Consider the following 16,320-nt stretch of genomic DNA (forward strand, 5'->3'; position numbering starts at 1 on the left):
TAACACCTTGGGGAAAATAATACTTACCTCATGGATTCAAAGTGAGAATAAATAAGAAAATGTATGGACTGTGTCTGGCACATGTAAACTCTTGATAAGTCATTCCCTTTTTCTGGACAGGAGTGACTAAGGCTCCAGTCCTCCTCTTGTCTGATGAATATTTCTACCTAGCTGTTTTCCTCTCTTAAACATATTTATAAATTTTCTAGTGCAAGACTAAAATGACAAGTTTTCACTTTCTTTTTCAGGCAGAAACGGAGGAACTTTTTTCATCATATGGAATAATTAAAGTCAGAGCTAGGTGAAAGATTTTCCCCTCTTTGGGCTGTGTTTCATCAACTGAGAAGAAATTCTCTTTCCTGATAATCCTCTCTGAAATGTAACATTCTTTTCACCTATATACTCAATGAAAAAAAAAAAAATTGCTAGCAACACATCGGAAGATTCCTTGTACCCATCTACAAGTTAATTCCTCTTCAGTGCTTGCAAGTAACCCAACACACTGCACTTCAAAAAAAAAAAAAAGGCTGCAGAGGCCTCTATTAAAGCTGTTCTTTTTATAAAAGTGCAGTCACAAATCAATGCATTGTTAAGGAAGAGTTTTCCTCCATAGGCCTCCGGAGATGTGGAGACTCAAGACTTGCTCATGACTTCTCACTGGGGGCAGGGGGCTGGGAGTTTACACAATGGGAGCTTTCAGTTCAACTTATTTCAGAAGAACCTAGCCCAAGAAGTCAGATACCCACATCAGCTGTGTCCCCTCCTTTCCAAGTGTGAAGCCCAGATTTTTTAAGAACTGGGGAGAGGGGTGTGCTGATCTAAATCATTCAAATTTTTCTCTTAATTTAAAAATGATCACAAAGGCACATTTCTCCTTCTCTGGAAGCATCAATATCACAAAGCACTATACACAAGAAAACCCAGCAATTAAGAGCCCGTTGCCTACCATTTGACTCTTGGTCCCAGCGCTGCTACTAAGTACCCTGGGGCTACTTAATTCATGGAGCTACTAGAAATGGTTTGTTCTTGTGATAGAGATCCTAAATATTGGACCACAGGCCAACTAACGCCCACAGACATGCATACTTAACTTGAAGAAGGTTTAACTAAATACTTCACTGCCAACTTACACGATTTAGGAGATAAACAAATCAGTACTTCCTGCTTCTCTTGAAGATTCCAGAGATTTGACCACCCTGGGTCTTGGGGTCTCCTGGCAAGTCTCGGTGGGGGTTGAGTAGCTGCTAAACTGTGGGCACAGAGCCAGTCTCCAGGCTGGCTGAGGTCTCCAGCCACTATCACCCATCTGGTCCAATTCTCTCATTGCCTTAAACTCTCTGGGCATTTGCAGTTGTCATGTCAACACTAAAGGGACTGCGGCTTGGAAAAGCACAGCCTCTACCAATATCATCATAAAGGAATGGCTCTGTGAAGTTGGAGGGGTGGACATGGCCTAGCCACTTGATGATTGGGCAAAGGGAAATGAAGAAGATGGAGCATGACGAGCTGGTTGTGCATGAGACTCAGATCTTCTGAAGTCTCTCCACTGGAACTTTTCTCCCCTTCCTTATAAAATTCAAATAAATGACTTACAAAGTTAAAACATCAACAGCTCCAACTTGTTGACTACGCCATTTTACATGCATTATCTAATCAAATCCTCAGAACCATAATGATACTCAATTTAAAGATGAAGATAAGGCTAGAAAGACTAAGTAACTTTACCTAAATTCAGTTAGAAAGTGATGAAGCTCAGGGTCCAGCATAATCAATACGAACAGTTAGCAATTTCTACCAAATTCACCCAGTGCCTTTGTTAGGTAGTTAGAATAGGAAAAAGGAGTACATAATGGCGATGGCTAAAAGACAAAGAAAGGAAAAAGCCGCAAAAACAGAACAAAGGAAGGTCCGAGGACCAGAGTGAGAACCTCAGGTAAAACAAACAGCCTCCTGGCTAGCCCAGTTCACATAGGGCAGGCTCAGGGGGAGGGGAAAAGCACATATAAAAAGAGGACACAAAATTGAGCTGGGGGCTTCTCTTCTCTCCTCAGCTTTTGGGTCGGCCTGCCCTCATGCCTTGAAGATGTATTTTCCTTTGCTTGCCAAATAAAACGGAGCTATAACATCAGTCCATCCATCACTTTGAATCTTTGCTGCAACGAGACAGAACCAGGGAAACTACACACCCCCCAACACCCTTAAGGACATTTTGTCCCCCCTCAAAACTTCTCCCCTAAGAGAATTTCCTCAAATCATCTTCCTCTCATAACAGCTCTGTGGAGAGTAAAGGTGGTGAGGGGATCAATATATTACATAAAAAGCAAATACACTAGGAGACCAATGAAAAAAAATGTAAAAGGCTGTGGAACTCCCTAATGAATACGGGTTAAAACGTAAGACTCAAAAACTTGACTCTGTAGAGAAAAATAATTTCTAGAAGGTCAGAGATGGAACTCCCCAACCATTAAAAAACACCTGGACAAAGAATGATTAAAAGGAATTCAGAGTCCTGTCTATGCCATGTCAAATTTGAGGCAATGCCAAGACTTTAACATTTATCAGCTATCTTAATGGAGGAACAGTCTATGAAAATACATGAGCAATACTGTGGGCTCTATAACTTCCTGGCTTTGTGACCTTGAGCAAATTACTTAACCCAAAGCCTTGGTTTCCTCATCTGCATGATTAGAATAACACTGAACATGTAAGTGTGTTGTGATGACTGAATAGGATGCACACAAAGTGATTAGCATGCTCTGTGGCATACAGTTGGTGCTCTGTAAATGCTGATGTTTCCCCACCCTCCCTTTTAATTCTTCTCAGTGATTTAAAATTGATGGTAACCAGAATATAGATCTACTATTTTCTAATAAAATGTGGGAAACTAGGAAGCAAGCATTTATTAAACTACCGAGTCTTTTCCTTTCTCAAAGAATCTGAAAGGGCTAGTTTATATGCACCAGCAGTCAAATAGCACCTCTGGCAAGAAGAGTTGGAATACTGAGTAGGTATTCCAGGTAAAAGTAGGTAAAAGACCTAACTATCACCTGGAAACTTAAACTTCTGAACTACTACTGCTGCTGCTGCTGCTAAGTCACTTCAGTCGTGTCCGACTCTGTGTGACCCCATAGACGGCAGCCCACCAGGCTCCCCCGTCCCTGGGATTCTCCAGGCAAGAAAACTGGAGTGGGTTGCCATTTCCTTCTCCAATGCATGAAAGTGAAAAGTGAAAGGTAAGTCACTCAGTCGTGTCCGACTCTCAGCGACCCCATGGACTGCAGCCTACCAGGCTCCTCAGTCCACGGGATTTTCCAGGCAAGAGTACTGGAGTGGGGTACCATCCCCTTCTCCGAACTACTACTAATAATGGCTAATATTGAGTGTTTGGGTTTCACTGGTGGCTCAAACAGTAAAGAATCTGCCTGCAATGCAAGGAGACATAGGTTCGATCCCTGGGTCGGGAAAAATGCCTGGAGAAGGGAACAGCTACCCACTCCAGTATTCCTGCCTGGAAAATCCCATGGACAGAGGAGCCTAGAGGGCTACAGTCCATGGAGTCACAAAGAGTCAGACACGACTGAAGTGATTCAGCACGCACCTTTAAGATTGTGAAGACTCCTGAAATAATGGATGTAAAGTGAATAGCATAGTGTCTGGCTGTAGTAAATACTCAATGAGTGTGTGTGTGTGTTAGTTTGGGTTAATTAGGGATCTTCCCAACCCAAGGATAGAACCCATGTCTCTAATGTCTCCTGCATTGGCAGGTGGTTCTTTACCACTAGCGCCACCTGGAGTAGCTACTGTTATCTCTATTTTGTAGAATTTGAGCCTTCAAGAATTTTTTAACTTGTCCTATTAAATGGACAACTACAAGGCATCCATGTACTTATACACAGATGTAAAATTTGTTCAAGCCCAAAATATAAATCTGTAAATCTGATGAACATAGGGAGCATTGATGGATGGTATAGAAATGTAGCTTCAGTGGAATTTTTTTAGTCTAAATTATCTAGTTATCCAACCTGCCAAAATTATATATCAACTGAACTCAGTGTTAAATACACAGCAGGCACTCACACTTATTGCTTTAATACTTTTGTCTCTATCATTAATGTCTTATGATTAAGTCAGAATTTTGTACCCTGCCTTTACTTAAAATAGGGATGAATACCTTATTCACAAGGGAGCTGTGAGGAAAAGCTATAAATAACTATATACACATAAAATTTACAAGTCTGCATTGCATTCACCTCTCCATATTTTACTGTAAGACTGAGTATTATTTTACTAAACACAAGTTAGATGGCTCTCTGAAAGAGGGCCCTTAGAAGGCAAAACAGTTAGGACCCCAGATCTCTCCTCCAGACATGGGTTCCTGGCAGATTACTGACGAGTTTGGCCAAACTGCTTAACCTCTCATAGCCTCAGCTTCTGGAATTGTAAAATATAACTGATGGTTATCTTTTACATAGGACTGTGATAAGGTGAAATGAATTAATGCGTGCATGCATTTTAAAAAGTGCCAGCCATGTAGAAAGCACAAAACAAGTAACAGCTATTATTATTATGTAAAACACTTCACAGCTACTTTACATGGGTTTCTTCCTAATCAACGTATTTATTACGTTACCTCTACAGCTTTTGCAAAGAATACTGCATCCCTAGTGTAACAGCAAATACCACCAAGGAAAGTGATAAAATCATTTGCCCCTTGGGTTAATGACTCTGATGCACCATTACTTAAGGAATTTACTGATACTTGACTACTACTTTTAACACCTGAGATTAAGAGATCAATCCTATGTTTGGTTTCATCAAGTTAGCATATCCCTCAAGTACTTTCTCTGAGCAAAGCAATGTGCTAAGTGTTGTGACCACAACCACGATGTAGAAGAAATCCTCTTCTACAGAAGACAGAAGAAATCCTCCTGTCTGCTTAAAATTGTGTGTGTGTGTGTGTGTGTGTGTGTATATATATATATATATATATACACATATATATAGTCATATAATTATGATACTAACTGTAATTATTTGCTTATAGGTCTGATTCCTCCTGTAATATGAGCTTCTCAAGGACAGCTGGGGTCACTGATTTTCTCTTTTACCTCCAACACCTAAAACAGTGTTTAGAACTCAATAAGGGATCAAAACTGATTCTGGCATAACTCAAGTTGTAGTCTAGCAGAGTTCAATCTTGTATGCAAACACATGATTACATGCATACAAAAACAGGAATGTAATACAGACTATGATAATTCCCTCATGGGTAGTAAATGCTGTATGGACAGTGAGAAGTAGTAGCACTTCTCACAAGACTGAAAAAGGGTTTTTTAATGGAACGCAGAGTATTTGTACTTGTGGTTCAGGAAGATTTGGGTGGGGATAAGTGGAAGATGGGGGCTTCCCAGATGGCACTAGTAGTAAAGAACCTGCCTGTCAATGCAGGAGACTAAGACATGGGTTCGATCCCTGGGTCAGGAAGATTCCCTGGAGGAGGGCATGGCAACCCACTCCAGTATTGTTGCCTGGAGAATCCCATGGACAGAGGAGTCTGGCAGGCAACAGTCCATGAGGTCACACAGAGTCAGACACTACTGAAGTGACTTAGCATGTAGGCAGGTGGACGATGTAGGAAAAAAGGGAGTAGGGAAAAAAAAAGAGGGAAAAAAAAAAAGAAAAGAACAAGCAAATTCAAGAAAAGATAAACAGATCTGGAGCAAAATTTGCATGTAGAAGACTAGCAGACATTGAGAGTGGAAAGATAGTGAACCACTAGCAGAACGAATGGGATGAGTCACACCGAGGAGTAAGAATTTTATTTATGACACAATTGAGAATCCTTAAAGGTATCAAACAGTAGAGTACTATAAGATGTGTTTAAAAGTGAAAGTGAAGTCACTCAGGCGTGTCTGACTCTGTGACCCAGTGGACTGTAGGCCACCAGGCTCCTGCGTCCATGGGATTCTCCAGGCAAGAATACTGGAGTGGGTTGCCATTTCCTTCTCCAGGGGATCTTCCCGACCCAGGGATCGAACCGGGTCTCCCGCATTCCAGGCAGACGCTTTAACCTCTGAGCCACCAGGGAAGTCCATAAGATGTGTTTAACTGCTGATTATTTTAAAAAGTAAAGTTCTAGGATTTCTGGTTCCAGCCAAGATGGAGTAGCCCCGTTACAAGTCCTATTGTAAGATACATTTTCCCTCTTACAATGAAAAAAACCTGGACATACCACAACATACAAGCACAGCAATACTGTGAAGTGGGAAGACAACTCACAGGACCTGAGTCGGGAAGCGGAGCCTACATTCACACCTGGCACCAACAAGGTGAAACCAGATGATACCAAACAGGTTACTTGACACTCCACTTCCCCCTCCCCGCCCCCTTCCCTCCCAGTTTCAGCAGGCCCAGCAGGGAAGGGCAGTCCCCACCCCATCCACCATGGTGAGGTAGAGTGAGGAGCACTCCTGGCCCCTCCTCCTCCACTGGTGGACACAGGGCAGAGCTGAGTTTCTGTTGCCACCCTGAGGCAACAAGTGGAGTGAGTCAGCACTCTGCCTCCTCCTTCCTGGGTGCCAGCTGGCCCAGCAGGAGCTGAGCTTACACTCCCACTTGAAGTCCATGCCCTACCTTCAGCAAGAGGGTGAAAGTGGGCTTAGGGGGAGCATCCTTCTACCCCATCCATCTGCAGAGAGACCCTGTCAACACTCCACTTTCACTGATGTGGGGCCCAGCAGATAACACATACACTCATCTGGCTCTGGTGCCACACCTCAACAAAGACAATGCCTGCTAAAAGATAAAATAGTAAAAAGAGGTTCTAGAATCTCACAATATCCAAAATTGTTCAAGAAAAAAAATCACACACTACCCCAAGAACCAGGAAAATCACAACTTGAATGAGAAAAGATGATCAATAAATGCCAGCATCAAGATGAATCAGAGGTTGGAATTATCTGACAAGATTTTTTAACACATTCATAATAAAAATATTTCAATAATTCTTCAATAAGCAATTATGAATTCTCTTGAAACTAACTGAAAAACTAGAAAATCTTGTAAAAAAAAAAGGAATGAAGTTATAATACATGCTACAATGTGGATGAACATAAAGCATATTAAGTAAATTAAGTCAGTCCCACATATACACATACTGTATGGCATCATTTATATGAAATCTCCAGAGTAGGCAAATCTGTTGAGACAGAAGGTAAATCAGTGGTTGCCTGGGGCTGAAGGTGGTATGGAATAAGAAGTGACTCAGTGGCTACAGGTTCTTTTGGGAGTGATGAAAACCATACTAAAATTAGATTTTGGTGATATTTGTGCAACTCTGTAAACATACTAAAAACTACTGAATTGTATACTTAGATAAGTGAACTTTGTTGTGTAAATTATATCTCAATGTAATATAGATTGAAATTTAAATTAATAATTAAATTTTCTTTTAAAAAGGAATCAAATGTAAGTTATTAAACTAAAAAATAAAATACAGTAACTAAAAAACTTGCTGGCTGGGCTTGACAGAAGAGTGGAAACAATAGAGGACAGAAATCAGTAAACTTGAAGACAGCTCAGGAGGATTTACTCTGAACAACAGAGAGAAAATAGACTGAAAAAACGAAGAGGGCCTTCAGAACCTGTGAAACAAAAGATTCATCATCAGAGTCTCGGAAAGATCTGAGAGAGACAGTGGGGCTCAAAGAGTATTTTAGGAAATAATGGCTGAATACTTTCCAGATTTTTCAAGGGTAGAAAGAAAAGAACTGTCAACCATGAATTCTATACCCAGTGAGGAATGAAAGGGAAATAAAGGCATTTTTTGGACAAAAGAAAACTAACATAATCTGTTGCTTGCAGACCTACCCTTACAAATTGGCTGACAGGAGGTCTTTAAACAGAAAAAAGAATGATTTTTAAAAAGGAATATTGGACCAAGAGGAAAAAAATAAAGAAAAATGAAAAAGTACATTCTTGAGTATATACAATGAACTTCTCATGAGTTTTTAAATTGTGTTTGATGATTTAAATGAAAATCATACACCATCTTATGATCAAGAAAAAGATATTTAAAAGTGGGGACAGAAAAGGGATATATGTGGAATCAGTGTTCACACTTCACTGGAAATGGTAAAATGCTGATACAAGTAGATTGTGATGCTATATATGCTTATTGTAATTCCTAGAATAAACACTGTAAAAATTATACAAAGTGATATACTCAAAAATACTAAAATACAGAGAAGAAATCCTAAAAATTATTCAAGTAATCCACAAGAAGGTAAGAAAAGAGAAGCAAATAATAGAAAATCGAGGAGAAAAAAGGAGGGGAAAAAATAGCAGCTTTAATCCCTGAATATATCAACAATTACCTTAAATGTAAATGGTGTAAATACCCCAATTAAAAGACAGGTATTTGCAGATACAAAAATATGATCCAACCAATGTGCTGTCTATAAGAAACTTCCTTCAAATACAATAACAGTATAAGAGTTGTTGATCAGTCACTAAGTCATGTCTGACTCTCTGTGACCCCAATGACTGCAGCACACCAGGCTCTTCTTTCTTTCACCATCTCCCCGAGTTTTCTCAAATTCATGTCCATTGATTCAGTGTCAGACTTCTAATGATAAAGAATTGAGCTGGGCTTGCCTGGTGGCTTGGTGGTAAAGAATCTGTCTGCTAATGCAGGAGGCACAGGTTCAATCCCTGGTCCAAGAAGATCCCACATGCCCCAGAGCAACGAAGCCAGTGCATCCCAGCTGCTGAGGCTGTGCTCTAGAGGCTGGGAGCCCCAACTACTGAGCCCATGTGTCACAACTACTGAAGCCTGTGCACCCCAGGGCCCGTGCTCTGCAACAAGAGAAGCCACAGCAACGAGAAGCCTGCACACCCAAAATAGAGAATAGCCCCCACACTCTGAAATTAGAGGAAAGCCCAAGCAGCAGCAAAGATCTAGCACAGCCAGGGGGAAAAAAAAAGAGTGGAACTAAGTAATTTTTGGAATACTATATGCTCATTAAAATTTAACAGAATGGAAAAATGCTTATAACGTCAAGAGTCATTAAATACAAAATCATGCGTCATTAGCATATAAGTAAAAACAACTTTGTTATATGAATAAACTTTTATTGAATTTTAGATAATTAGAAAGAATAAAGAAATACAAGATAAATGTTTTTGAAACATCTGACAGTATCATCTTTTTTGTCATTGGTATTTTCACTTTTCTTTATAAAAATTATAGACATTCATTTATTTAAATTTTTACAAAGTCAAGAACCATCAAATGGAAAATATAAGTAATGCTGAAGTAAATTCAGCTTTTCATCAATATTGGGATGGTTGCAGTGGCTAGGTTCAGAGCTTAGCCCTCTTGGAAAAATAATGTACGCGGCAGCTGTTGGTTTCCATTATTCAAATAAGTCTGAAAACCAGGAGGCCACTTCCTGTGACGACTGTTCTTGCAGGAAAAGAGGGCAAAAAGCATAGTGGGATGACAGAATGAAGGACAATAACAGGGAAAGAAAAGATAACCTGATCGAATCACAGGGTCAGAATCATAAAAAATTTAGGAAACAAATCTGGGACGAAACCATTTTTGTGTGTTGCTTAAAGTGTGGTTAAGGCGAGACTGTCACCAACACAAGCATGGCCAGGTCTACAGAGCACACAGTGTGGAGAGCCTGCGGACCACCTGGTGGGCTCCCAGGCTGGGTAACTGACCACAGAGAGTCTCTTTACAGTGGTGTAAAACGCATTTGGGCAAAATTGCAACCCTGAGCTGTGACAAGTACAGGGCAGAGCCTCCCGGGAGCATATCTGAAGACAGTCCTTTTGTCTCAGTCTTATCTCTTTTGCAAATCTAATCATTATAGAAACAAACAAAAAAAAACGACGACAAAGCAACTCCTGCCCTCCCTTTAACAACCTAGAAACCTCGACTTGTCAAACAAGGAAAGTTACCTCCCACAGTACAAAGGCATGGGGTGCTGCCCTCATTAAGAGCGACCTGGTGTGACAGCAAGGGAGACCTGGACGGCCCTGCTCTGACAGGCTGCCAGGAATTCCTTGCCACACACCTGCATGACCTAGGTCTTTCATGAAGGGCCTCCTGCCGGGTTCAATCCACATATTTTCAATGAACATGGTGTTAACAGTAGTCTTTACCTTCCTAACCCAAAGCCTCTCACTTATTTTCTTTAAAAAAAAACAACAGTTTTCTTTTTAAAAATATTTTCCCAGGAAATAAGGAACAGTAATTGTCATGGACCTACAACAGACCCCAGAAAAACATAGACAGGCAATAATCTGTCAATATAGCAGTACTCCAAATATGAAATTCATGGTCCAGGAAGAGATAAATAAATAAATATGACGGGGCTTCTCCAAGAAGTTTCTAGTTTTCACCCATTCCTTACTGACTTTTGTTGGTGTAAACAGTTTTGATTCTATGATACAAGAGCCAGCCCTGTGAAGACCAATACTCGCCATTTATGCCATTTGGCCCCTACAGCGGGAGGGGATGGGGAGAGGCCAGACGATGTACAGGGGTGCTCAGTATGTTTTCTAAAGACACCTATCTTTTTAAATAATTTCATTATTTAAACTCCATGTGGCACTTTATTCTCTTGAAAAATTATTACGTTAGGCGTGAATTAAAAAAACAAGCCCGTGTGGACTGCAGATGGGTTTTCAGTGCTACTCTGCTTTTACACCTCCTTCCTTGGCTTGGCACATCTGTGAGATCCAGGTTTCTGAATGGAATCCTGTGACCGCTCTGGTGGGAGAACGTGTCTTCATGCCGGAACATTCCAGTTCGGTTTACAAATCTTAGTGGCCAGGTCACACCACGGCCTCCTTCTCTGTGCTTTTTACTAGGATCATTGTCAGGAAACTGTCCTTCCCAGCGCTCTGCCACCCCACCCTCCCCCTGGAATGAGAGCATCCTTAGCTTTTTTTTCTGCACATTCCCTCGCCGGCGTCCTATACCAGGGACCCGGCCCGACTCTGGGCTGGCACCATGACAGGGACAGCGCCGATGCGCTCCAGGGTGGCTTGGCTGACGGTGTAGGAGTGTGTGTGCAGTGACGGTACAGGCGGAGGCCGGGCCTTCCTGCTGACGGAACCGTTGCTCCTGGACACGGCCGGCGGTGATGACCCTCTGTTGGCTGGCACTACCAGGGTCTTATGCGGGGCTGGGGCCAGATGGCTGCCGTTGGCATAGATGGCTGGTACGCTGGCGTTGCCCGAGTGGAGGGAAAAGGACTGGCGCAAGTCACCGAAGTGGCCGAACGACTCCGTGTTTCTGCGCGCTTTGGGGTTGCTGCTCCAGTAGCGGCTGTTGTAGGTATTGGAAGAGGTCAGTGTGTTGTTCTCCGAGGAGGATATCTCCGTGTGAAATGCTTTGGCAGAAGAAGAACATTTGGGTGGAAGATCATCCTCTCTGAAAATGAACAAAAGTAAAGCTGTTGTCAGAATTTACCCAATGTCCACCCTACCCTTCTGCTCAGGACTCTTTCTTCTCATATTCAGGCTAACATGTCTGCGAAATTCACCCCCTCAGGACAGACCACACTCTCAGGAAAGCAAACAAGGCAAGCACCAGGCCTCGGTGCTGACGTTCATTCCCTTTAAGACAATGCTTAAGAAAAATTCTCCCTCAGCGTCTCGGTCTCCAAGAGAAAACAAAGTAGTATCAAATATTCCAAAGACTATGTCTTCCAATGTAGTGGAAATATATATATATGCGTATATGTGTGTGTGTGTGTGTGTGTGTATATATACACATAGTGCTCTAAATAGGAAAATATTCCATGAAAAAATCCACTGAGCTAGCTGCTATAAAATAGCTAAGAAACCATCCTATGGATGTAGCAACTTCAAAATCTCCTAGGGTTGGCTTAATTTGCATTTTGGGGTATTTGAGAAATCACTGTGGTGTGCTAATGAGAGGTTTTTCCCATTAATTTTACACTGGGATGAAATCTGTCCAAACCCTTAAGAATTATAAGAGCCTAAGACAAGTTCTTAAGTTAATCTAAGATACTAACTAATTCACCTAACATTTCTTGAGTACCAGGCATTTTATTAGATGTTTCATACGAAAAAAAAAAGACAGCTCTCTACCCAAGACAAGGGCCTAAGTCAACTTATGTGAGAATGTGGTGCCTGGATTAGTCTTGGAGCTGATGGAAAAATGTATTGAAGAGATGGATGAAGACGGACCGGAAGTATGGTCCAGGAAGAGGGTGGGAGCTAAAGGAAAAGCCTCGAGGCACGAGGGAAGACAGAATAGACTGGAGCTGTGTATGTCATTTTTAATAAGGATATTGACATGATGCCATCTAAGCCTGAGCCTGAACCTCCTTATTCCCACAATACACCAAGGGTCACCTTTCTCTCAATGTCATTTGACATTCTTTCCTTACGATGTTCACATTCTTGACTCAATTGTTTTCAACCAAGTCATATTGGTTTGGTCTATCTGTACAGGTGGTGTTCTTTCTTGTTTATGATCTCATCATTGATAAATGCCAATATTAAATACACGTTCTAAAGTAATTTTCCTACTATGGCAGCCACCTAACCCCACCCACCCTGAAGCTATGGGAGGAAATGAGGGGACTCTTCGCTTGTGTCCTCCTCACTGGGCACACACTAGACTAGCCGCTGCTCCCAGTCCGTGATCCAGTAAATGCAGCTAAGCAGTCAGCCCGAAAGAGTGATGTAACTCACAAGGAACGATCATTTGGCCACTTTCACTGTCTTGGTTAAAGTCATAAGATTAGCAAAGAAACCTTAGCTGCCAAATAGAAATAGAATAGAAACACAGACACTGGATATGCCAATGTCAGGATAAATTATCTGACACACAAACCTTATTTCATTAGGAATTTCTTCTTCCTCCTCCTCTTTATTTTTGCTTCTCCAGTAAAAGAATGCCCCTAAAATTAGTGCAATGCAAAAAATGATAATAACTGCACCAGTGCCAATGGCTCCAGCTATTAGTCCAATGCTCCTGGGCTGGGCTGCAAAATATATTTAAGGTATATTTAAAGAAAAAAAGGAGAGAGAGAGAGAAATAGAATATGCTCATACAACTTCATAAATAGTTAAGACTACCCAAGAATCTTCTTAAAATGCACAAAATTGCCTACAGTATTGTACCCATCTACAGTTAAATCTTGCTTAACCTTCTGTATCCCCAGTGGCTAGGACTAAACAGGCTCACAAACATTTATTGAATGAATAAACAATTAGACAACTCACAGCTGCAGGAGAGTCACCACCACAGCAGAGCAGGAAAAAGACCATACCTGACTACTTGTCTGTGTGTGCGCACACTAAGTCGCTTCAGTTGTGTCCAACTCTCTACAACCTATGGACTGTGGCCCGCCAGACTACTCTGTCCATGGGATTCTCCAGGCAAGAATACTGGAGGACTGCCATACCCTCCTCCAGGGGATCTTCCCAACCCAAGGATTGAACCCAGGTCACCTGCACTACAGATGGATTCTTTACCACTGAGCTACCTGGGAAGCTGACTACCCGGGAAGCTGACTACCTGCCTAACCTGCCCACAATGAACCCAGCAAGCAGTGGGATAACTTAGCACCTCCTCTTAGTCAGATCATTCCCTTTTGCAGCTGGAATTCAAATAACCCAGGATTCTCAACTAGAGAAAAAACATCTGCACTACTTAGGTATGACCTGGGCACCCAACATTTTAGCAGACATAAGGGATTAGAAGAAAATACAAAAAGGTCTTGCCATGACCAGAAGGTCACTCCAAACTTTTATATGTCTCCAGCGCTACACAATCAGAACTGATTTGATTCTAATGATCCTGAGGAGAAGATATTTTACCATAAAGAACAAGTCATATTGCTCAGGCTGAAAAGTACACTAATATATTTCGGTAACATTTTCAATAATGATTAAAATCAAAACAATTTCTCTTTTCTCTTCAAATGACCTAAGTCCCATTAAGCGAAACTCTTGATTCCCTGGTTTAATGAGGATCTTGGCATTTCAGAACCAGAGTGGACATCAGAATTTCACATACTTACGAGAAATGACCTGGAGATCCAAAAGACAGGTGCTGGTCCCAATGGCGTTAGAAGCCACGCACTGGTACAAACCTGACGACAGGGCGCTGATGTTCCGGATAGTGACTGTTCCCTGGACCTGGTCTGTCACAAAAATAACAGTCAAGTGAGGATTTCGGAAAGAAAATAGGAAACCAGAGAAATCAGCAGAAGGCTATAAAAAGAAATGAACAGTGAAGAACTATCAATATCATTTTTCTGGAGAGAGTTTTTGGTTTATGAATGTTAAAGACTAAATCATAAAATAAAGTTAAAGACCTAGAGTTACAGAAAAAAGTGAAATTAGTTGCTCAGTCATGTCCGACTCTTTGCGACCCCATGGACTGTTGCCCACCAGACTCCTCTGTCCATGGGATTCTCCAGGCAAGAATAATGGAGTGGGCTGTCATGCCCTCCTCCAGGGGATCTTCCCAATCCAGGGATCGAGCCTAGGTCTCCCACATTGCAGGCAGATTCTTTAATAGCTGAGCCACCAGGAAGAGCTACAGAGGACTGTCCAAAATAAGGGCAGTCTCACAGCCTAATCTGCAGATTAATGTGAGGTCCTAAAGGTAAGCAGCCTTTCTTGAGGAAATGTTGGCTAATGCCCATTTTAGAGAATCTACGATCATAAATACTGAATTGTAATTCTGAGGAAATGCTGTAATACATAAATGAAGTTAAACCCATTATACTAATATTTGCTTCATCCTTAATGGGGAAAATATCCACTCTGTACTCCAAGGTATAGACTGTTACTCCCTTTCAGTAATGATTATAACCATTCGTCGTAAGTCCAGCTCTTCCACAAAGTGGACACCAAGACAAGCAAGAGGTTTACTGGCGGCAATGGCAGTAAAGGAAGCAGAGAGGAGCCTGGAGAAAGAAAGGAGAGGCTCTGACTGCAGTGCAGGTCTGACCAGCATGAAGGGGAGAGGGGAGAAAGGAGGGGGCGTTTCAGACTGCAGCACAAGGTTGCTGAAGCTTCCACCAAGCTGATGGGGAGTCTTGGAGACAAAGTCACCTGTTTCAGGCATCTCGCTCCTTGCAGGAACAGGCCTGTATTAGCAGCCCCGCTGAGAATGGTGACTGGCTGGGAGCAGTCCAGGCAAAGCCTGCCTGGGAGGGAAGCAGTGGTGGATGCTGGAGGAAGCCACTGAGGCTGTCAGTCATGCTCCCCACAGCAGATCTGAGCCGGGCATTTTCAAGGTGATCACAATGATATTACAAAGAACTATTTCAGTGCTTCACATTCTAGTCATTTATCAACATTAGGATAGTTTATTTATTCCTTATAAACAAAATGTAAATGACTTGATAAAAACCAAAGTTAATAGTTATTACTATGTGCCAAGTACTGGCTAAGCTTTTATGTTATTATCCTGATCATTATAATCACTCTTAGAGGCATTATTATTATTAATCCCATTGAACAGATAAGGAAACTGAGGCTTCAAAAGAGTAATAAGATTACATAACTGGGCACGAGGAATTACAGCTGGATGGAGGGCTCTCTTACCTCTTAGTTCAGGGTTTCACTGCCTCTCTTAGGCAGAACATAACAATCAGTCACCTCAGCTCCTCAAAACAGAAGCACATCAGGAAAGGCTCCTGATGGCTCGGTTTCTGGCGCAAAGTCCACACTCCTCGGGCAACACCTGGGGCTCTCGCTACCCAGTGCTGACAACCCTGACATGAAACTAAGATTGAATTACCTAGTTCCTGCTGGCAATCTTCACAGATCAAAGGCAGAAGCAGAGTCATTTAAGAAATAAATATTTATTGAGCACCTTTCTGTGTACCAGGTAATTTCTGAGGATGGGGATACAATGATGAACCAGAGAAACGCAGCCCTGTATTTTAATGAGACAAGTAGGCAAGAAATCATAGTAAGTGGGGTAAGTGCCATAACCAGAGGATATAGGATGCTGGGGAGCACAGAAGAGGGACATCTCATGATGATGAGCAAATTCTCAAAGATCCCCCAGACAGCAACAGCCGTCAGGGTTATCTCACTGCATTCTAACATAATACAAAGGATAGTGTTAACAAGGACTCTGAATCATCAAACACACTCAGAAATTAACATCAGTATACAGGCCAGGAAAAGGAGGGCTTCTTTTGTTTTGTTTTTGCTATTGCTTTTCAGTGGAAGAATGTAAATAATCCAACCCATACTACTATATGGATATTCTTACTAAATGGATATCTTACTTAGACATTTGAA

The 16,320-nt window shown here is 41.7% G+C and overlaps 1 protein-coding gene across 2 annotated transcripts in view; it reads right to left on the reverse strand.

Annotated features, from left to right (window-relative positions):
- Positions 1-9,111: 9,111 nt before the first annotated feature.
- The window catches only part of IGSF11 (immunoglobulin superfamily member 11), a 143,634-nt gene continuing 136,425 nt past the window's right edge, over positions 9,112-16,320 (reverse strand). Inside the window, exons 5-7 of one of the 2 annotated variants that reach the window (XM_025284401.3) lie at positions 14,076-14,198; positions 12,884-12,950; positions 9,112-11,449 (exon numbers count right to left, since the gene is read on the reverse strand). In XM_025284401.3, coding sequence (XP_025140186.1) covers positions 10,990-11,449; positions 12,884-12,950; positions 14,076-14,198 — 650 coding nt within the window. In that variant the 3' untranslated portion in view covers positions 9,112-10,989. Of the gene's footprint in view, positions 11,450-12,883; positions 13,035-14,075; positions 14,199-16,320 lie in introns of both variants that reach the window. The other variant, XM_006054995.4, reaches the window with a different exon arrangement.

The sequence above is a fragment of the Bubalus bubalis genome, chromosome 1, assembly GCF_019923935.1.
Source record: "Bubalus bubalis isolate 160015118507 breed Murrah chromosome 1, NDDB_SH_1, whole genome shotgun sequence".
In the NCBI taxonomy this organism is placed as follows: Eukaryota; Metazoa; Chordata; class Mammalia; order Artiodactyla; family Bovidae; genus Bubalus; species Bubalus bubalis.